The following is a 24,083-nucleotide window of genomic DNA, read 5'->3' on the forward strand; positions in this document are numbered from 1 at the left end:
AACAAAGAGCTGCAGAGGCTAATTCAAGGTTGTTTCTGCACTGAGAAGCACAGGGTGCAGCTGAGTTTAGGTCCGTTCTGTTCAACCCTCCTGCAGGTGTACCGGCTGCAGCAGGAGGTGCGGAAAGGGGAGGAGGACTTCGGGACAGCGGAGGGCCAGATCTCCACCCTGAAGGAGGCGCAGGACAAACTGCTGGAGGAACTGGACGCCACGCGGGCCCGACTCAGAGAGACCAGCAACCTGCTGACTGCGCTGCAGGTAACTTCTACCGCACATCTTAAGGGAAATATAATCTGGACCTTCTGTATGACAAAAGATCAATATTATTGATAAATTCACAACTGGGAGGATCACTAAGAAGTCCGTCTGTCTGTTCCTCAGGGAGAGCTGGAAACCCAAAAACGCCAACATGAAGCCAAACTCATAACCACCAAAGAAGAAGAAAAGCATAAGATGGACAAGATGGCGCTGGAGCTGGAGCTGAAATGGACCGAGACGCTCCGGTAAGTCTGAGCGTTCGGGTCTCTACCAGAGCTTCACCCAGTTTAAATTCTGTAAAAAAAAACAAAAAAAACAAATCTGCTGTAAAGCATCTTTTATTAGCCAATTATTAATCTGTTAATCCAAAAAAAAATCAACAGATCAGTTTTTAAACATATTGATAAGTGAAGCAGAAAAGACTGAGCTTTCCACATGTTGATGTTGGAAGTATTTTCTTTAAACCGCTCACTAACGGAAGGCCTTTACTGCATTTTTCAATGGATTTCTAATATTTCATAAAAAGGCATAAGTGAAAAATCTGCAGAAACTGACAACTAATCGTTAGTTGCAGCTCTAGAGTAGTCCATGAAGAAAGTCCCATGGAATTATGGGAACTTGTGTTATTTTATATGGTAAAAGCAGAAACTGTGCGATGACTCAGCGTTTTCAACACTTTAAAGTTTCTATGCTTGGAAACCAATTTGTACTTTTGATGCTGAAGTCACTTCAGATGATAATGAATAAATGGATGAGAATAAATGCTCTGCCCCACAGGTGTCAGTATTTTTTATTTAAAATGTCATGAAAGTACAGACTTTAAAGTTTCCACAAACGTTTGCTGTTGGAGAGATTTATCTCACTAAATGTTAACTAAAGAGCCAATTTAGGGTCTAATTCAAATGTTTTCTGCTTGAAGCTCCGCTGCTGAGGGAGCAGCACAGCTGAAAGGTGACAAAAGGGAATAATTTGAAACTGCATTCATGCAGAAGAAGCAGTCATAAACTTGCATGTTTAAAGGCAAAGTTTACAAAATAAACAGTGGAAATCTGCGTCTAAACTTAATTCAGATATTGATCCAACCTAAACACTCTGGTGACGAACGTCTTTCTCTCTTCAGATTCTGTAAAGAAAAGAATCTGAGCATTTTTAGTCTAAGACAAATAAGAAATATGGAAAACAAGATCTTTTTAGGGTTTTTGTATCCAATTAAAAAAAAATAAAAGAAAACTCTACTTTTGCTTTTTCATTTTTTGTTTTTTGGTCGTCAATTGAAAATGGAAAGACGAATGATTTACAGATTACCAAGCACTCACTTTATGCATTTCTCGTCTTATAATAACTGCTAATAACATTGACCATTTATACGCATGAAAATAATACTAATAAATAAAAAGTCAGCTTTTTTAATATGCCTTTTGTGAAATTATCAAATTTATGTGGTAACTTTAAAGGTTTTTTTCTCTGTCAAATATGAGAATTAGACTCAAATGGTCTTTTCTTTGACCCTTCATGTCTCAGAAAGTTACTTCAAACAATTTGAAGGGATTTCTCCTTCAGGAATATCTGATATTTTCTTGGGTTTGAATTTCGGGGTCGAGGTTTTGTGTACAGTTGTTTGCAGCTAAACATTGAGACTGTGAAGCTAAATGTCAGCTAATATTTAATCACCTTCTTTATCATCTGCAGCTCAATAATCCCTGACTGGACATTTGAAAATCTTTGTGGCGATGTGTTTCTCCTCTTTGAAAGTTTAAAAGTGCTGCGAGTGGAGTGTAAATATGTTTTAGATGTATAGAAATAGATACTAAATAGTTAACATTTTGTTGAGAGAATAGACAGAGATGTGTTTCGAAGAACATCACTTTTAATTGGCACTAAAAACGTTCACTCCTTTAAAAATGAAGAGTCTCCATGGAATATTTGAAAAGGTATTCTTTGGTCATCAATTCTCCACGGTTTCTGTAGGTTTTCTTTGTACTTTGGTCACATTTTAATTGAATTTCACTTATTTATGTTATTGGTCCTGGTGCTTTGACTGGTCATGGGGGAAGAAACTGTCTCTCTAGTGCCAAGCAATAACAGTGGTGCCATCTACAAATTCACTGATTGGTCAGTCATTAGTACAGAGAGAAGAAGAGTGGGGTGAGAAGTCAGCCCTGAGGGACGCCAGTTCTGATGGTCTAAGCTTTAATTCCCTGTGTGTGGTGAAAAAATCGATCTTTCTCTTACTCTGTGCTTTAGTCCAAATAAAAGACATCATGGCCGTCTGATCTGCAGCTTCAGGACGCCTGGATCCTCACAGCTGCACGTTTTTCAGGAGATGGGTTCATTTTTGTGAGATCCTGCTTTCAGGCTGACACTTTCTAGCTCTGAGTGACAAAAAAAACAACAAAAAAAAACATGCTCGCCTGCTGGATACTCCATTTAACAGCTGCCATTTCAACTCCCACTCAGCTATTACATTGACAGCGTGCAGACACACACATTCATCTAGGAGGCGAGGCGCGGAGGTGGGAGCAGCGGCGTTAAGGAGAGATGGTCACCCACTAAAAGCTGTGTTGGGGTCTAGCGGCACAAGACAATTTATTGCTGCCATTAGGGGGACATTCAGCTCTCTGGAGCACTTTTACCTTAGTGGCAAACTTCTGGGTGAGTGTTAACATGATTGTGACCATTATATACCCTTCTATGCAGACAGGAGACAAAAACTGATTCAAGGAAACCAAGGATACCTTTGTCTAGCCAAAAGGAGACTAAAGATAAAGAAGGATGTTTGATCATTCCTCTTTCTGCAGTCGTTCTAGATCAGGGATGCCCAAGTCCAGTCTTTGAGATCTGCTATCCTGCGACTTTCAGGGTGCGTTCGCTTTAATCAAACTCAAGTTTGTCTAGAAAGTCTGGTTCAATTGGGAGGGTGTGGATGCCAATCAAACTCTGATGCGGACCAAAAACAGTGAACTCTGGTCCACCAGCAAACATCAGTCTCGGTTTGGGTGAAGTGAACTCTGTTTGCGGTTCGAATTCATATTTGAGTGCCTCCAAAAGCAGGAAGTGGACTACAGCACAGGGCATTCTGGGTAAATACACCCAGAGCAAATGGCTTAGCCTAGTGATAGCAGGAGAAATGGGTTGTGTTTGTTTACCAAAGACAAAAGTGAAATGCTACGGCCATTAATATCTGTTGATTCTCCATTTCTGTTTTTGTGAAAAAAAACCGCAGTGGCTGAAAATATAACAAATATTGCAATAGAACCAAGTTTACCAGAACCTCTGTCCGTTTAACAGACAGACTGAGTTTAGTTTCTCTGTTGATGTTTTGGATCATAATCCTGTTGAGTCATGCTCTGTTTTCTGGCAGAGGCCACCATATGTTAATTTATACTGTCATGGTATTTCAAAGTCCCATCAAAAGAGATCCTCTACATCACCTAGCAGTGGGAAATATCCACATATAAACCCAGTCAAGGGTGTGTTGGGGTGTTTTCAGACCTGATAGTCTGGTAGATTCTGTTTGATTTGGGACCAAAATTGCAACATTTTCTACAATACTGGAGCAGTTTTCTTTCACACTGTGTCAAACAATCCAAGCTAATGGAAAAAACTGTTCCCCTCCTCGCCTCTGGGGGCGCTGCACCAAGAACCACAGAAGAGAACAACATGAAAACTGAGCGCAACTTCTTCACAAAATGGGAAAATGTTCAGGTTACAGATCTACATTTGGAGATAATTTGGTCCTCAGTTTTTAAAGTTTTTATTTTCCTCCTTTTTTTACACAAACTGTTCACCTGTTTCTGAATTACTTTTTTTTTTTTTTTTTTTACAGGCAGGAATGCAAGAAGCTTCGTGAAGAGCTGAGAGAGGAGCATGAGGAGGAGAAGACTGCGGCTCTGGCTCAGCTGGCGCAGAGCAAGGAGCAGGAGCAGAACAGCGCCAGGGAGAGCTGGCAGAGGAAAGTGGACGACCTGCTGGAACAGGTGTGACTTGCACATCGTGACTGACCTTCTTCCAAGTCTTCCTCATCTTATTTACATTCTCAGAAAGCAGGAGAAATAGTGGCTGAATATCAGGACTTTAAAAACTACAACAAATACATTTTTGAAGATAGAAAGACGTAATTCGACTAGATCTGTCACAGTAAATTGTCCCAGAAATTATTGTGATAAATGATAATATGATTTTGAGACCATTTTCTACTAATATAATAGTAATGCCATAATAATAATGGAAGAACATGTTCTCAAAGATCAATAAACTGTAAACTCAACTGAACATTTAAAAAAGAACTAATAGTTCTTTTGGATTAGACAAAATTGAGCAACTTTTCCCCCAGAAAGAACAACATGTACACACAATCAGAAGCAAAAATATTTGAGGAGGTTTGGTTTTCATTTTATTCATTTGTTAAAGATGCAAAACTCACAGATGAAGAAAATTAAATAATATTTGTGTGATAGTGGTAAATTAAAGAAAATTGTTGATATGTAGAAATGTGAACGAAAGCAACAGATTCAACACTTTTCTCATCCAGTTTTTGGTAGAAAGAGAAAAACGATAAATCATGCAAATAGAAATTATTGAGCTCATTTTAATTACATTTATATGTTGCTTATTGCGACAGGTTTGATCTGAAGAACCTCATCCTATAACCTCTGGTTTTATTTTTTTACATGAAATACTTGATTTTTTTTTTAGCTGAATGAATGTAATGAAAGCAGCTGTGAGAAAATCGATATGCTGGAAGAAAAGAAAAGAACAACAAAAAGAGCAGCGACTGACTGTCTCAGCTCTGTGTAACACAGACGGCAGCAGAGTCCTAATCATTGCTCTGTAATATTAACGCAGCGCGGCGAAGCTGCTCTGTTGTCGCCGTCACACTGGAAGTTCGTTCCTGCGTCAGGCGACGGCGGCGCGTCGTCCTGCTGCCACACAGGCAGCTAAACTATATTTATCCAATCTGATGCCAAACAGGAGCAGCTTTCATCTTCGGGATGGATGCACTCTGACAGGCGGGATGGCGTTTACAAAATCTAATGACCTGTATTTTAACAGATGGAAGTGATGTCAGCGGCGCCTTGATGCAGGAGCTGATGTGACGTTTAGAAGAAGAAGATCTTCTGTTAGCAAAATGAGCAAGTTTGCCTTGAAAGCTCAGCTAACTCCTCAGAGAGCTGAACTATAATACAGCAAAGTGTTATAAAAATAAAAGTTAGTACACCCCAGTAAACATTCAGTCCTTTTTGTTATTATTTATCATTAAAGCTGCAGGATGTAACTTTGCTGTATTGGAGCAGCAACAACATTCTTAGAACTTCTTCAATTTTGCTAAAATGTTTTTACACTCTCTTCTGGTTGTTTTTGGCTTTTCTGAAAAAGAGTTGATACGCAAACACATTAGCAAAATAAATTCTGACGTATCGAACCACTGGTGGGTCTGTGCCTTACCAGAGGCAGAAAAAAGTGCAAACATGGAGAGCTGGAGGTTATTTTTAAACTTTCTGAAAAGTTGGTGGAAGAGAATCTGAGCTACATTTTCCTCTGTTTTGTGTATCAAGTATTGTTTATAAAGCTGGACCACAATAATTCAGATTCAGGTGAACGGGCGACGCCATGGAGAAAGATGACCCACGTTGGCCCATTTTCCTTTCAAGATAATTATTTCACAGAACCAGAAGATTCTTATCCAATCAGAAAAGCTATTTATTAAAGCTTCAGTATATAGCTTTTATAATTAAGATGTTTTTTGTACATATTTATTAAAACTGTCACCATGTTGTTACAGTTTGAGAAAGATAATCTGTGAAAAAAAATCAATCTCCTCCTCCTCCTACCTGAGCTGCTGTCTCTGTCTAAAGAAATCTATGGTTCCCAACCAAAAACAACCAATCAGAGCAAGGAGGAGGGGCTTAGTGCTGTTAATCAACCGTATGTACTCGCTGCTAAATGTTCTAATGTTGAGAAACAACCGTTACTGGAAAACTGTCATTGGTGGCCATGCTAACTAGCATTATCATTCACAGCATGCTATGCTAGCTTCAGCGTAGCAAAGGGGGAGTGATTGACGGCACTAAGACCCGCCTCCTGTCTCTGATTGGTTGTTTCTAGTTAGCACTGGGAGAAGGCAGATGAGATCAATTTCTTTTCACAGATCATCCGTCTCATACTGAACTGTTAAAACATAGACCGTTTCAACAAATATGTAAAAAATAAACAACATTTTTTATAAAAGTTACACGCAGTAAAACATATTGAGCTGTTTTCTAGCACATGATAGAAAACAGTAAATGACCTGGAGAAGCTGGTGTTAGCTAGCATGTTGAGAATGATGATGCTGGTCAGCTCAGATGTTTCCTGTAGCCAATCTGAGGAAACTGATGGCTTAAATTATTTTAGAACCTTCTTTTTATCATCCTCATTGATACAACTCTAGGATTGAAGAGGGGTGTACTTACTTTTATCCCGTGACTGAAAGCAAAAGTCGCAGGTTTCACCTCATGAAATCTAGTTTTGCTGTGGGTAAAAGCGTGCAACATTTTTAGAAGGAGACTTAAAAGGAAAGCTTACCGTATGCAGAGCAGCAAATTAAAAATGAATTAATTACACGGGTTAATAAAACTTAAGCATTCCCCTGTGATCTGCTGTTTTTGTTGAGTTTAATTTTAACACAGTCATTAAACTAAACTTAGTAACTCAACCTAAATACAAACCTACAGATTAGCGTCTTGCATGGTTAACATGAGACCTTTTATGTTTTTAATAAACGTTACTAACTTCACGTTGCATCTGGGAGTTTCACACAAACTGTCAATTTAAAACTGTCACAATAAGCAATAAATACATTTTCTCTCATTTTCTTTCTTCTCTTTTTCTGGATGGTAAAAGTCTTGACAAGCTCTGTTTTTGAAGGAAAGTTTTGTTTACAGAGACTTCATAATTCATTTTATTTGTTGTTTTGTTTGTTTGTTTTGGATATTTAAAATGTCTTCCAGTTCCAGCGTTAAATGTTCACCAGGGTTAAAGTTTAATAATTGAGATTTTTTTTTACCTGAAAATTGTCTTAAAGCTAAAATATTATTGTTTATCGCAATAACTTCTGTTATGCAGAGCATATTTTGCTAAAAAATATAAGCTACTTTTATCTTTTTGAATGAGCTTTTCTGCCTTCACAGCTGTTTATGTTAGCAGCTTCTACAAGGAGAAGTTTATCATTAGACAAAGATGTATTCACCAGGCTTCTGCAATCTGTCTAGACAGACTAATCTACTGAGTCACACTCCTTCCTTCCTACCAATAATGGGTTTCAGCGAGCCTTTCATTGCATTGCAGCTTTAGTTTATTATGTTCTGCCATGAACTCAAAGTTATTAGCATAAAGCTAAAAGCTTTTCTGCTTCAAGCTTTGGGATTAAAAAATTAGTTCTAAACAAACTGATTGCCTCTTTTTCTGCTTCTATTATCCTGCAGGATGAACCGAACATACACCGATGAACTAAACACGTTTGATTTAAAAACCCTTTGTTGTTTAATGTTGTCTGGTTTCTGTGCAGATATCTCTGCTGAAGCAGAGTCTGGAGATGCAGCTGTCGCAGTCGCAGTCCTCGCTGCAGCAGCTGCAGCACCAGTTCAGCCAGGAGAGGGAGCACCTGCGCATGCAGCTGGACGAGCTGCAGACAGAACATCAGAGGCGGCAGCAGCGTCTGCAGGAAGCCCACCGCTGCACCATGCAGGACATGGAGCACGCCAGGCAGCGCGACCTGAAGGTTGGTGAAGGGTGAAATACGTACAAACAATACAATCTCAAAATAATCCTACCTCTGTGTGGGATTTCAAAGGAAATCGATGCTTTATGTATCATTAAAGTTCTTCCAGATGTTTTATTATCCACACTTGTACAACTACCAGAACCAGAATGCACCATTTATCTCTGGAAAAACACAAAATCTTGTGCTTTGTGCACTTGAAATTAGATAAAACTAACTTGCATATCCAGCTCTGGAAAAAACTAAGAGCTCCACTTCACTGAACTCCGTTGAAAACCTCCTGGGTATTCCACCAAATATTGTTGTTTCTGAACTCTTCCTAAGTTAAAACATTGGTATTGTTGTTTCTGAATGAATATGAATTTGAGTGTGAGCTCTGGAAGTACTGCATTTTTTCATTATTTTGACCATTTCGTATTTTCTGCAAATAAATACAAAAGTTTTGCTTGTAATTTCACAGACATATTGTCACTAGTTCATAGAATAAAAGAACAATTTTCATTTTACTCAAACATAAACCTATAAAGAGTAAAAAATCAGAGAAACTGATTAAGTGGTCTCTTAATTTTTTTCCAGAGCTGTTGGATGTAGCAGTTTGTTGTAATTCAATAATTCTTTATTGTTGCTGAAATTGGCAGATTATTTCACTTCTAGCAAAACATTTTCCCATGTGAAATAATCTGCCAGTGGAACAGAGGTGGGTAGAGCCGTTAGCAAAAACCCCAAACATTAGACTCCAGTAAGAGTAGCATCTCTTCAGTTTACTTTTACTCCAGTAAGAGTAAAAAGTAGACGTTCAAGAAATTACTCAAGAGTAAAAAACTTTGTTAAAAAGTCTACTAAACTACTGAGTAACTGGTCAAATTATCACTTAATACTTAATTATATAATCTGACTGAACAAAATATAAAGTCAAGTGGAAATTTAGGGGTTTTTTTCTAAAGATGAAAATGACAATAATTCATATAAGTAACAAAATCAGGAAAAATAAAATTATTCCAATTTAAAATGTATGAAACTGTGTGCGTCTCTTTGGTGAATTTTTGGTCATAATAAAGTTACTCAAGTAAAAAGTACATCGAAGTAAAAATACTCCTAAAACTATTTTCTTCAAAAAAGTTACTTAAGTAAATGTAACTGAGTAAATGTAACTAGTTACTGCCTAACTCTGCAATGGAACTAGAACTTTTTCATCCAAATAATTTTTTACTTACACAATCTATTATTTCTTACCGGTAAGTTAGTTTTGTCTTATTTCAGATGAACTGAGATATTTGCACTAGAAAGTACACAAAAATAGTTGGTGAGATTTTGAGTTTTTGCACAAAAGAATGTATCATTTTTTGTGGTAAGTTTGTTTTCACAATAAGAATTTTAATTTATCGTTGTCACAATAAATTCCAGTTAATGTTTTAATCCCTCCAGATTAACTGTATTGCTGTTTTCTCCACTCTTTGTTCAGTAAATAGCAATAAATTTGAAAATACTGTGTGCAGTTTAGTAGTTTAGATATTAATCACAATGCATTTCTGTTGCTTTTTTTATATATCAAATGTGATTCACTGCAGGGATTACAGTAAAACATGTATGTTTTTCTTCATTCTAATAATTTTTTGTTGAGTTTTGTTGAGAGAAAAGCCAAATGGAATCCTCCATGATGTTACTATTAATACATTTGGGAGCTTTTTCTGTTTTCTTAGCCCACAATAGAATCTTCTCCTGCAGGCTGTAGGTTGGGTTGCCTCTCAGCTTTGGTTCATGACTCAGATGAGCTGGAAACAGGGTCAGGGGAACACAAACAATGCTACAGCAGTAAATCATCTTGTTTGCTGCCTGCAGGCTCAGCTGTGTTATTTCAGGTCAGAGGAGTTAATGTCTGAGACAGCAAAGTGGATTTCATAATAACAGAGCCATGCTGGGGGAAAAAGTATTTAGTTTCCTAATTAATGGAGGAGGATTTTGTTTTATTTTTGTGTAAATAAAAAAATTCTTTAAAAATCCAGTGAAGTCAGTTTCCTTCAAAAGTCACAGTCCTTCTGCGTAAATCTGCACTGAAAAAGTACAAAATCTGAAGTACTTTTGTTTTATTTCTGGAGCAAATATCTTACACTTCAAATAATACAAAATTAACTTAATGTAACAATTAGGAGCTTGTTTTAAAGAGTAAGTATTCTATGTTTTCCAGACACACAGTGTCATTTCATAGTACAACCATGTTACTATCTTTAATTATTATAAAAACGTCAAATATGATTTAAAAGAAATTTCACTTCCTGATTTAAAGCCTAGATATTGGACCTGTCTCTTTAAAAGTTCTCACAACATGGCTCCTCTGTTTAACAACATTTTCACTGAGACGCAGCTCCTATGATGAGCTCACCAGGTGTTTGCTAATTGCTGCTGGCTAGTCTGAAGGAGCTGAGTGGGGGAGGAGCTGTGCCCTGAAGGCGGAGCTATGTCCGCCCAGGTGTTTTGCAGAGATGAATGTTGAAATGGAGATTAAAGGTCACTCCAGGTATGTTTTTGATGAGGGAGTAACATAAAAACATGATGTAAAGCTTTTTAAAAACGGTAATTTTACATAATACTGCCCCTTTAAATCAATAATTCCTTAATATTGATGAAAAGTACAAGGTTTCTTCACATATAACAAGACTGTTAAATAGTCTGAAAGTGAAAGAAATACCTTTTTATTGACTTATAAGCTCCTATATTTAGCTGAAAAGTTATTTCTAGTTTTGTCTTATTTTAAGTGTATTTGCACCAAAATGTTGTTTTTGGCATTTTTTCTTTCACAATTTTGCACTGCTTTGCTATTTCAAAGGATCCAAATACTTTGCGAGACAGAATTGCCAACCCACTCATGTGCAAATCTTTTCTTTCTTTTAAAAACCGATGAGTTTGACCGTTGTGTGTGGCAGTGGAAGCAGCTCTTCAGAACAAGCCCAGCTACTTGACATTTTAATTCAGCTCCGTCTTGTCAGAGTCAAGGTTAGAGCTGCAGTGACTCATCGCCGCCGCGCCTCACTCTCTCTGACAGCGCCGTCTCTTCTCTGCTTAATGTGGAAATATGCACGCTCCAAAACAAAGCCCGCGCTCCTCAACGTGCCAATGAGTCGTCGCTCAGCGCTAATCCCTCCGTTTCAGCCAAGGTCGATGTGGATCAGCCATACATCTCGGTTTTAAATCCCCCTTCTCCTCTCGGATGCTGTAATTGTCAGAAAGCTGCCGGTCAGAGAACAGCGTCCTCGCATGTGTTGCTGCCAACTATTTGACTATAAATTTGAACAAGGAAGAGCGATTGAGTCATGCAGCTCAGTTTTTAATATTCTTCTGTAAACTCACTATTAACTCTGATTTGCGGCGCTTGCTGTGGCAGCATGTTGGAGTCGCTCCATTTCATTACTTCTGATTTGTTCTTTTTGAATTTTGTTTTATTTTTCTGGATGGTATGCAGCTAAAAGGATTTTCCCTTTTACTTTTTTACTTTTGAACAGATGTTAGGATTCTTAACTGTGGTAAAAAAGTACTTATTGTAGAACTAAAGATTATTTTATTTTTGACGATTAATCAATTAATCAGATAAACAATGAGCAAATTCTGCATATTTTTCATTTAACTTACAATATAAGTAATACATTAAAAAGGCAAATGAACAAATATTTTAAGAAAACAAACATTTTATTGGCTGAAATGCAGCAACGTAGCATAACTTTAGTTCATCTGAATCAGGCGAAGCTAAAACTGACTGTCGAGTTTTGGCTAAAACACATTTACAGACAAAAGTGTTTTTATCTCAACTGCAAAATGTTTATATTTTTGTAAAGAAAATTTGGCTTAAGTACTTATATATTGTTTTTATATTGCTAAAAAAACTAATGTATTGTTTTTATCAATTGGCCTTCTTTAAAATCTGTATAGTCCCGTTAAGGATTAATCGATTTTTTGTGAAGAATCCTAATATTAATTTTTTGTTTGCAATTGGGAACAGATGAACATCTCATAGCTGAAACACTACCTGAACTCTGACCCCAAATCCCAGAGGAGTTGAAAAGAAGGCTTTGATTATTTTAATAAATATGTAAAAACAAAACAACGTCTCTACTTCCTGTTTTCTTCTTTGCGGTTTCTGCCAGTAGTAACATGTGGTTGTTGATCATGTGACTTGTGTGATGCAAAAAAAAGTGCTTCCATTGCAGTTTTGCCCAATAAACCAATTTCAATATGGCCGAAAATTCCTATGTTTCCACTAAGCAAATTTATTTTCTAAACATCAAATTGAGCACTTATATAATCAATGGAAACACGGCTCTTTGAAGATCCTTGAATGACGTAAATAAATAGTTTTATCAGAAATATTCTCCTCTCTGATGGCATTAAGAGGAAACTTTCTGTGTAACGACGAAATCATCGGAAGCATCTTTCCTCCCGCTGCAGTCTTAGTTAATAAGCAGAGAAACTGGGAGTTAAAAGCTTTACGGAGGGCTTTTATATTGAGGTGCTGTTTATATTTCTGTCTGCAGCGCCGGGGAAAGCAAACTCAATTATCCTGAGTGGAGCCATTTGAAGGATGATTTGTGAATGTGTGTTTTATGCGTGTTAGGCTGGATGGCGGCGCCCGGTGTTATCTCTTCACAGTTCACAGGAAGTCATATCCAGGGAGTAATAAAGTAGCTCCAAATCCCTGCAACATGAGCGCGCGCACGGTCACATAACCAGATTTAATTCCCGCCGATACAAAAAGCTACAAATAGAAGCGGCGAGGAGCGGCTGGCAGTTTATCTTCTTTTGTTTCACTTCGTTTTGCCTCCGTGTTGCGTTTATGGTGATAAGTGTTCTTTTCGCAGCGCAGGTTGATTTTATTACGGCACAAAACAGAAAGTTTCCAAATCAAAATGGCTGCAAGTTCGGGAAGTTTGAGGGTGACTCGCAGTGCAAGCCAGAAGTTTACATTCGGCGGGTGAAAAGTGACATGGTCGTTATTTTCTGTCTGTCTGAAGTGAAATCAGAGCAAACTTCAGTTTTGACCAAAACGATTCTTCATCTTATAAAACGATTCTTCACGATGATGATGCTAAACTCTGAGTTCTTCCTCTCTGATTCTCTCCATCAACAAAACGACAAGCAGCGACCGAGTCTCTTTCTGGATATCCTTCCGTCTCTCCTTCCTCTTGTTTGCTCTTTTTTCCTTTCTTTCCTTGTTCCTTCCTTCTCTCTTTCCCTCCCTAATTTCTTCTTTCAGTTTGTCCATCCTTCTTTCATTATTTCCTTCCTTCCTTCCTTTGCTCATTCTTTCTTTCCTTTAGTTTGTCCATCCTTTACTGTATTTCCTTTTTCCATCTGTCCTTCCATCCTTCTTTCCTTATGTCATTCCTTTCTTTTTGTTATTTTTGTATCCTTTTGTTCTTCTTTATTTCCCTTTTTACTTTTTTCTGTCAGTTTTTCATCCCTCTTTTCCTTCTTTCTTTCCTCTTCTCATCCTTTCTTCCTTTAGTTTGTCAAGCCTTCCTTTTTTTCTTTTTTCCTTCCCTCATCCCTTTCTTGCTTCCTTCTTTCAGTTTTTCCATCCTTATTCCCTTCCCTCCTTCCTTCCTTCGTTAAAGATGTGTCTGACGCTATAACACAATTTACATATACGCTGCAGAAATGTTACTTAATAATTAATAACTGATAAAATCTTAATTTAATCAACATGAAAACATGTTTGCATCGCCTTCTGTATCATTTTATTCTTATTTATTTTTTTATTATTTGTAAAATTTCTCCATGTTTTTGGAAAATTGTGTCCGATCCTTCATCTGGATCCGTTTCTCTGATCCTGGATCAGAAATCATTTAACTTCCGAGTTCCTGTGTTGCCTTCAGGGAAGCTCGGACATTAAAATTCAGCTACGCCGCTCTCACGCCTCACTTCCTGCAGCTCCAGGGGTCAGGATTAAGGTCAGCTCATGTTCCTCCATGTTGTTGATGAAAAATATCGACGGTCCATTAAAAGAAGCGAGTCGGAGGAAATGAACGCAGCAGCAGCATTTCAGTCAGATGGTAATTATGGGATTCGCTGCGTTTAGTAAAGATTAATGCGCTGCCTTTAATTAAAGGGATGGAGCCGCCATTTTTACAAAAGCACCACTGATCTGTGGCGAAGACCGAGGCAGATTAGTGGGTTTTAAAACTCACTTTCTCATTCCTCCACCGCTGGTTGCTTCAGGACAATGGGGATTAGCAGGAACCTGAAAAACGCGACGCTACCGCTTTAAAAGGCTGAAGCAGGGTGTCCAAAGGGAGGCCGGGGGCCATTTGCTCATATTTTTATTTCTGAATCTAAGAAAATTTCCAAAAGTTGAAAATGTTTGACTTTTGAAACTCAGAAATGTCCTTTTTTTTATTTCTAGAAGATTTCTGAGATTAACTTCAGATTTTTTTTTTTTTACCAGTCAGTTCATTTTTATATATATATTTACAGTCACCCTAATACGCCGTCGTACATTCATTTGTCATACAGCAACATTAACCTGCTTGAATTTAAAAGTTTCAGTTTGCTGTAGCCAGTGTTGGTTTTGTATTTTCTAATCATCCATCGTTTATTGACCTTTTCGGGACATATTTTGTTGTTGTCATTCTCTTTCTTTAACAAACAGTTTGGCCTTTTAGTGCATCGTCTTTTCTCGTTTTACTCACATTTTTCTTCCTCTGTGCCTCCATCAGGACCTAGAGGAGCGTCTGCGCCATCATCACCACGCAGAGCTGCAGTCGCTCAGGGAGGTCCACCGGCAGAGCATCGAGACGCTCAAACAGCAGTCAGAACAGGAGCTGCAGACTCTCCGCTTCGAGCTGGAGGACGAGGGCAAAGCCATGCTGGGTGAGGGTTCCCTGCATCTGAACTGTGTCAGATTCACATTTCCTCTCATCATCAGCTTTTAGCATGGAAGCTAATAAAACCGGTAGAAGTTTTACTTTACTTTTCAAATTGGACAGATATTACACCCGGATTATTCAAATACAGGCAGACATCGTTTGGAAAGTTTCACATTGAAGATTAACTTAAATGGGATTGTGTGGAGTAGTAAGAAGCAGTCAGTGTCTTACCCATATGAGGCAGCTGTCAGTCATCTCAGTTTGCAGTAAATGTAGGCCTGTTGCAATAAATCAGTTCATCGAATGAAAAATTAAAACAAGTTCAATAATTTCCATTTGCATAATTTATCATTTTTCTCTTTTTTCTACCAAAACGTGGATGATAAAGATCTGCAGTTTATTACTTTGGTCTCAACTAGCTTCTTTTTTTTAGAATAATTTTGTTGTTTCTGTAGTTTTGTTTACTTATTTTGGATATTTACAATGTTTTCCAGTTACAAGATTTAACATTTGTTGATCTTTGAGAAGGTTTTCTTGATTTATTATGCCGTTACCATTATTGAAAATGGTCTCAAGACAACAATATTATCGTTTACAGCAATAACTTATGGGACAATTTATTGTTCAGAAAAATGTATTGTGACAGTCTTAGCAACACATATTGACCACGGTGTCCATGCACCCTTAAAAAGTCTTAATTAAGGCCTTAAAATGTCTTGAAATCATTAAATAAGTCATGTTAAAAAAGTTTTAATAATTTTGCAAAAATTTCCTTAAATGGCGAGTTAAAGGTTTTTAAAAAACTCAAATTTGTTTAATAAAACAACACAATTTGGGTCAGTGTCTATAAATATATTCAAACATATATGAGAAATTGGATAAAATAAATGCCAGAGGAGTTAAATCTGCACTAAATATATCTGAGGCGTATTAAAATATGAGGACCACCCAGTTTATAGTGCTAGCGCCGTGCGGCAGAGTGAGATGAATGGGCCTCCATTAACCTTCATGTCTCGGTCCTGACACTGCAGAGCTCCTTCCATCCGTCTCTCTCTTCCTGCTTCTTGACATCCTTTTATTACCCTCCTTTTCTCATTATCACTTCCTCCACCAATTTTCATACTCTTCCCCACTCAGGGTTTTGTGTTTTCAGACATTATTCACTACAGAGAAATACAGCCTGTTGATAGAAAAGCTGAAAACGTTTCCTCTTTCTTTTGATCCATTTGCAATAACAGATGTTTGAAGTGAGGATTAAATCTGCTAAAGGAAGCAGATTCTCTCCTCTTTGTTCAGAGTTTGGCTCCTGTAAAAATCTTTCAAGTGTTTCTAGAGGATGGCGGCCATTTTTCAACATGGCCGACATTTTTTGAACCTTTAAACTAATTATTGTAATAAAATGCTACTGGTGTGTGAGTCTCATACCAGTCGGAAGACGTGACAGACTGAGAGTCAGTTGTCTTAATGGTTAGCATTAGCTTCTGCTAATTGTTTTAATGTGTTTAGAAGTTTAGCCATAGCTTCCTCAAACATTTGTATGTATTTAACAATTTTTTATGATCTTCTGTTAATTTTTCCTCATCTGTTTTGTGGATTAGGGTTAGTTTCTGCAACTTTTTGTATGTGTTCGTGGTTCAGTGTTAACTTCTGCTAATTTTGTTATATGTTTAGCATTTTAGTGTTAGCTTCTGCTAAATTTTTTATGTGTTTAGCAGCTTAGCATTAGTTTCTTCAAATTTTTGTATGTGCCTAGCATTAGCAGAGCAAAGATCTAACAAACTAGTGGTGAATGAACCTAATGCTTTGATTACCACTGGCAACTGCTAATTTTAGTGCTAACATATTTCCTCCATTACCACCATGGTGGCCATTTTGAAAAATGTTCAATGGAAAAGTAAACATAAGATCAAGAAAATATAAGTGATTTCTATGATTCAAAACGTGTTGGCTATTGTTAGACACCGGACACATTAATTGAAGATTTTAGTCCAAACATTTATTTTTCATGACAACCATACTAACCATCATGAAAAATAAAAAAAATAGGTCAGTAAATATGTTTTCTGAGGGTCCAGTCATGTAGGACTTGACAGCAAAAGTATTCATCAGGGAAAAATATTGACAAATTTAGTGAAAAAATATATTTTCCTTGATGACCATCTTAAAAAATCGTGGCCATCTGGACAATTTTTTCAAAAAAGCAAGTTCCTTTGTCTTTCCAGAGCTTTCTAACTCCTTCATGTTCAGCCTCTTTTTTTCCTCTTGAAAGATAAATTCTTCCTTGTTGTTGTCGTCCTGCAGCCTCTCTGCGATCGGAGCTGAACCACATCCACGCCTCGGCCATCGAACACCTGCGGCAGGCCCACCACCAGGAGTCTGCAGCTGCCAAGGCCGAGCTGGAGAAAGTCCTGGAGGACAACCAGAGCCAGGTAGAACCTTCATCTCTTATCTGTCCTCAGCCACACTTTCATTATCAGATGATCATAAATCTCGGCTTGACAGCTGCGGACTGAACTGTGTTTTAGCATTTAATTGTAATAATCAGTGTGACGTTAATGGTTTCTGCTGAAGCTGCCAGCCGCGCTGCATGATGAACGACTCTGCCGTCTCGTCTGAATCCTCCCAAACACTTCAGACTTCGTCTCTCTGATGGGCGGCGGCGAGATCGCGTCATTAAAGTCGGGTCTGAGGAAGCTTTCTGAAGAACTTCCTCCTGAGACAAATGAAGTGTAGATTATTTTAACGACTCAAAGTTTTAGCAAAGCTGCAAATGCATCAGGAGTCGATATTTTCAGCGTTGATCAAATCCTGACTGACGGTCATCAAAGCTGCGATTCCGTTGATCATTTGATTGTGCAATTTGACATTAAGGAAATGAATTCGCTTAATGGAAGTTTTTTAATTTATTATTGAAGTCACGTTTTTCACATCACATGAATCACATGATTAACAACTAGATGTTGCTACTGGTGGAAACCACAAAGAAGACGACAACAGGAAGTGGTGGGAGGATGATGGCACGGGATGTTTATTAATGATTTATTACTTAAACTTATTCATATTTTATGGAAACACTACAATTACAAAATTGTGTTTCTTGACATTAACAGAATATTAGCAAAGTTTTGCTCACATTTGTAACAGAAACACAGCCGCAGTTTATCGGTTTTTATTTCTCTACTTGCTTTTTGATAACTAACCATCACTTCTCAATCAGATCTGGAGAATTTTCTCACCCTAGATTTAAAATTTTAACCATTTGCTCCTTCAGATTCTTCATCAAACTGTAAAAATAACAAGTCAACCTTCAGATTGCTTTTAGATTCATTGCTCCTACACTGAAAAAACATTAAATCTTACCAAGTAATCCTGGTCTAGTTTCAGTACAAATATTGTTATACACTTGAAAGAAGACGAAACTAACTTAAAAACAAGATATAAAAGCTGGTTTTAAGTCTGTAATTCTTTAATATTGAGTAGAAAGTAACGGCTATAAGTCACATTTTTATGTGTTTATGGTTTAGCGTTAGCTTCTGCAAATTTTTTCATGTTTAGTTATTTAGCATTGGCTTCTTCAAATTTGTGTATGTATTTAATGGTTTAATGTTTGTTTCTGTTAACTTTTCTTTATCTGATAGTGATTTAGCATTAGCTTCCTCTAATTTTTGCAGATCTAAGATTCTTTTTAAGTGAACTCGTGGTTAGTAAACCTAACCTTTTGAATCATTCAAAAATAATGTAAACTGGAAAACGTCAAGCCTTGACTCTAAAACGTTTTTTTAATATATTTCACTGTTAAGGCTTAAAAACATTTGGAGAGGGTCCTGAAGCTAAAAGGTGTTTAGCTGAGTTCCTAAGCAACAGAAAGTTTATTATAGTTTTAATCAAGGAAAACTAAAGCCAGTTAAATTAGAGAATTACAGCTGAAATGTTGGCACTTTATCTTCAGTTTTAGGAATGAAACCCCCAATAATAAAAGTTTCCTCCATCACTCATGACCCATATTATTTTTATCTGTGCAGAAAACTTTCACTGCTTAGCTGCATTTTGTTTTCATTTGAAGTCGGAGAAATTAGAGGGAGGATGGTGAAATGATTAAATGATGAAGTGAGCGTGCTTTAGGATGCAGACTCTCTCACACACACACACACACACACACACACACACACACACCCCATCCCTGCCCTGCAGGGAACCGTCCTACTGTTGCTTGTAAATCATCCTAATTACCCTCATACGCCATGGGTTCCTCTTTCGTCACCTTATGATTCAGATGTTCTACCAAAGATGCGCAGCTGGTTGTCTTTAATTCCCTCCGTCTTTTGCTGCTGAGGTGACAAGAAGTCAATAAAGGTTAATATCTGAGCGTTAGAGTCTGAACTGAACTGCCAGTCATGCAGTAAATCAGAGCAATGACTCCATTCAGATGCTGCAGTTAAACTAAAGCAAAGCAGATTGTAGGGCTGCAGTGTTTTTGTTTAAATCCTTGAAAATTCTTGAAATTTAAGGTTTGGAAAGTGCTTCATTTTTGTATAAACTTCTTTAAAGTGCTTGATATTCAAACTGCACAGTTTTGTAATAAAGTTTAATTTATGTTTGATTAAAAGCCTAAATTTGGAAAACATTATTGACACTTGAATCATACAACTTAATTAAACGACACATTTCTTCCTCGCTGTCTGAAGTTAAACCAGAATAAACTTTTTTAAATTTGTAATTACCAAAATTATTTCTATTTGCTAAAGGTCAGAAAACCTTTCAGGGATTATTTTGTGTATTATATTTAAACATTTAATTTGAGCAGGAAGGTTGATTAGTTTGGATTGTTTCAATGTAATCAGTATTTATTATTCCTAATAACTCAATAACTTATTGATCATTTTATATTTTCTATGTTAAACAAAGTTATAGATTTTAAAGATATGTGAGAGAGAAATTTCAAAACATTTTGTTATATTTTACTTTATTTTCTTATGTAGAATACTGTGAAAATCCATTAATAATAGTAATAAATTATATCATGTAATCATGGATATAAACTTTTTTTGTCTAGTTAATTGTTTTTATCTTTGGAAAAGTTTTAAAACTTGCCTTGAAAATGCTTGAAAAGTCCTTGAACTTGACTGTGTTAAAACCATCAGAGTCCTGATTTCAGCCGTAGCGATGCGTTCGGCTGCATGGAGCATTTCAGGCGACAAACGAAGGGAAAAACTAATTGAAATCGCAAATTTCACACATGGTCCTGCGGACGTTGCTGCCTCTGCTGACGGTTGTCTGACTGATAAACGTCGGTTTATTAAATCACATGAAGTTCATAAACCATCCGTCACCTCAGAGCAGCAGCCTGCCAACGGGAACTAAACATCGATTCTCTTTGCTTCAGTTAAACGCTCGGCGCGAAGAAACCAGGACTTTCTGCTCAGAATTTCCTTTTCCTCAGGTTTCAACTGGATGAGTTTCAATATTGAACACAAATGGTTGGACCTGTGAAGGATAAATCGACGTCTTTCTACCAATTTTTCTTATTTGCTTTTATTTGCAGTAATCAGATATAAATCCACCGAAACATGAAATTAGATTAATTATAATCTCTTCCAGTGTCTTCCTGAACTCAAAATTTTCTAAAACAAGTTAAAAATCGCATCTTCAGAAATCTCAATATTATCTTTTACTCTTAATTTTTGGATTAAATTGTTGCATATTTTATACAATTATTCCCTCTGATTCTAAATGCTGTGCAGCTGGATGTATTTTCGCTCCTTTCATTTTTTTACTTTTGGATGTATCCATGGCAACAAGATATAGTTTTTACAACTGGGAGCCACTGATTATCATCTCAAAAGCTCAAATAACATCTGAAATACGACCCCAAAACTCACAGGGGTCAAAAGGAAGCAAAGCAGAGAGGAGGAAGAGAAAGTTCAAACAAAGAACAGGATCATATCCCCTACTCCAGCTTCAGCTTCAGAGGGTTGTTCAGATACATAGCGAGACTGACTGCTACTGGAGATTCTTTCGTCCCACAGCTTCAACATCATCAACATTTAATTTCCCTTTGGAGAGGGAAAGAAGGAAGGAAAAAAGGTTTATTGATCGCCAAGGGGAAATTGCTTATTAGTTGACAAGCTATTCCCTGCAAGGTGTTAAATATTAGTAATACAAATATAACCGTAACTGATAGCAATTTATAAAATATACATAAAACTAACAGTGATGTAAGTAACTTAAATATGACATAGAAATATGTATTTTTTTTTAAAATACATAATTTTTTAAGTGAATTGAAAGTGATACCAAGCACACAGCAGATATCTAAATTAATGTTAGAAAGTCTAAATATAAATCCAGTTAAAACTTGTGATGATCTCAGAGACATTTTCCGTCTAATCTGAGTTTGAGGAAGTTTGTAAAGAAATCTGGTAAAGTTGGCAGTAAATTGTTTCTGTTTTTTCTGTTTTAAAAAGTTGCAACCCATCAATCATTTCCCTGCCACCTCACAATACTTTGCATTTCTCTGACATAAAATCCCAACAAAACACCCTGAGGTTCTCAGCAGTAATGACAAAACGGTTACCTTATCACTCGTCTCTTTAATGCAGAAATATACTGCGACAGGTCTTGTTTCTTGGTCCTGAAAATGTTCCTTGGAGGGAATATTTTCTGCCTCCAGAGGAGATTTGGAGCAGAAAAGTGTCTGTGGTGTTTCGGGACGTCACCCAGCAAGCGGCTCTGTTATCTCTCTGAAGCCAGAAGTCGCTGTTTAGTCGCTCCGGATTAAAACCGCTCCTTCCTTTCTGCTTTCTCTTTCTCTCTCTGACTGCGACCCGCCGAGTTTTTACAAACACGTTTCAGGTCAGGAAACAGAAACTTTGTTAAATGATCTGATCGTTCACTGTTATACATTCTGTTTTATTTTTACTCCACTGTTCTAAAATAGACAATAAGGTTACGCTTAAAGCTGCTGCCGTCTTTTACTATCATCATTAAACTTGTGGATTTATTCGTTTTAGGAAAATAATCAACTTCAGGACATGATGTCAGTGTAACAGATTCTACAATATCACCTTTTACTGAACAAACATGAAGCCAAAATGAAAAATATTTAATAATTTTTAGCAGGAATAACTGATAAAAGTTTATTTTTATTTGCACCACGGCTTTTAAATCACATTGATATCTGGACTTTGATTAGGCCACTTTGATTCTTCACTTTCTGAGCTATTTTGCTGTAGATTGACTTCTCTGTTTGGATTATTCTTCAGTTGATAATTTCAAAATTACAGAACAAAAATGGATGTAAACAAAAAGCAGAAAAGTGAAGAAAAGGTTTAGGTTTTTAAAGAGGATCTGGACAGAGAAAAGTGTTTCAAACAAATAATATGACCTTTAGAGACTGAACACAAATCATATAAATGGTCTTAAATTCAAGTTGAATTAGTTGAAATGTTTTAAAGTGAGGGCCAATCATCAGTGGACAGTAAAGTTACTTAATCTAATTGTAATGAAGGTAAGTGCTTCTCTATTGCGTCAGATGAAACATTTTCTCCTTTTCAAGCCTCATTAGAAGAACAAATTTGTCTCTAATGGTAACTTGGCTGGTCTGGTTGTTAGATTTAAATGGCAGCTACATTTATTTATTTATTTATAAAGTTTTACAAAAAAGATAGGACCATATCTATTTAACTTTTATTTAACTTTCACAACAGTATAAAATGAGTATTTAGGTTGTTGGTTCTGTTCTGAAAATGGAGGTTTAATTGTGAAGTGAATCTACAAATTATTATGAAAACACTGATTACTGCAGCTGCACGTTACATATTGAAATAAACATTTAATTTGAACTGTAAAATCAGATAAAATAGCTGTTTTAAGTGAATTAGGATAAGAAAAAAATTATCTGCTGTATTTCTATAAATTCACATTTTGTCTGTGTTTGATAGAATTGCTTTTTAAACTGTATGACTTGGGTCAAAAGTTTTCAAGATAAGCGTCTCAAGCTCATTGTTGGAAGACCAACATTTAACTTCCGGGTGTTAATTCAATATTTTCACATAATATTCTTCCTGCATAATTTCTAGATCGTTCCTCTTTAGGTAAAAAAATTATTTCGATTTTGATTCTGTTCAGCCGAATGAAGTTTTGGCACATCCACATTGTTTAGTTTTTAGCTTCTGTTCAATGCCTGGATGGGTTCATGGTCACCTGGTGACGTTGTGATGTAGAACTGAGTATCATCTGCATATCAGACATTAAATAAAAGGTGTCAAAACTATTTTCTGTTTCCCTTTAAAGCCAAAGTGGAAAACATGTTGAAGTTTCGGATGCGTCACTCGTTAGTGACGTCCTGATAATGGACTCATTGTGTCGCCTCTGTGTGGGCGCTCCATTGAACCTACGCACCGTTTGTTCGCTGCCTCCTCTCCCAGCTGGGGAAAATCGCTGCTCATATTCTCCGTTTCACACCACAACAGAAACGTCTCGAGTCCCTGAGGAGCTGAGAAGGAAAAGAGAGCAGCTCAGCAGGTGGCCATGAGTAATTTCACCCACTGGTCATGTTTACATGCAGTCATCTGGCAGCTTGGAGCGCTGTTGTCTTTTATGTTCTGACGGATTCAAAGCACTTTACCCAAAATCTTATTGTTATAATCTCATTTACCTGGATATAAGCGGCATATTTTAACCAACAAGCTTGAAGTTGAGATTTGTTGGGATTTTTCAAAGACACAATTAACATCAGATTCACCTGAAAAGGAGCAACATTTAATTTAAGGGTTCTGTTTGGAAGTGATTGGAAGATGCTTCAGGTTTTCTCTGATAATTTGATGTTTTTGTTTCCCAGGTTGATCATTGGAAAGCATCTCAGTGTTTTAAACTGCTCTTCAAATAAATTAGGGCTGAAACAATTAAATTGCTATGAGTCACAATGAATCAGTTATTGAAATAATCGTCAACTAATCGATTAATCATCAGAAGAGTTGACAGAACAAGGAACAAACTTCAAATATTCTTCCGTTTCTGCCTGTATTTATCACTAATTCCTGTTATTCCTCCCTGGTTCCAGAAGTTCTGTGTAAATTTGCTGATTTGAAGGATGGACTGGCATTCCCAGTTTCCAGATTAATCGATTAATCACAATTAATCGATTATGGAAATAATTGTCAACTAATTTAGTAATCGTTAACTGGAGTATACAGACTCAATTAAAGGCCATC

The 24,083-nt window shown here is 36.9% G+C and overlaps 1 protein-coding gene across 5 annotated transcripts in view; it reads left to right on the plus strand.

The window, feature by feature from the left end:
• The window catches only part of fam184ab (family with sequence similarity 184 member Ab), a 182,253-nt gene that overhangs the window by 84,014 nt on the left and 74,156 nt on the right, over positions 1–24,083 (plus strand). For all 5 annotated transcript variants that reach the window (XR_003598534.1, XR_003598535.1, XR_003598536.1 and 2 more), the window contains exons 11-16: positions 97–258; positions 382–503; positions 4,085–4,235; positions 7,805–8,017; positions 14,722–14,875; positions 17,173–17,300. Coding sequence is in view for 2 of the 5 variants with exons in the window: in XM_028041116.1 (XP_027896917.1) it covers positions 97–258; positions 382–503; positions 4,085–4,235; positions 7,805–8,017; positions 14,722–14,875; positions 17,173–17,300 (930 nt within the window). In the remaining 3 variants the exon portion in view is untranslated. The remainder of the gene's footprint in view (positions 1–96; positions 259–381; positions 504–4,084; positions 4,236–7,804; positions 8,018–14,721; positions 14,876–17,172; positions 17,301–24,083) is intronic.

The sequence above is a fragment of the Xiphophorus couchianus genome, chromosome 15 (assembly GCF_001444195.1).
Source record: "Xiphophorus couchianus chromosome 15, X_couchianus-1.0, whole genome shotgun sequence".
In the NCBI taxonomy this organism is placed as follows: Eukaryota; Metazoa; Chordata; class Actinopteri; order Cyprinodontiformes; family Poeciliidae; genus Xiphophorus; species Xiphophorus couchianus.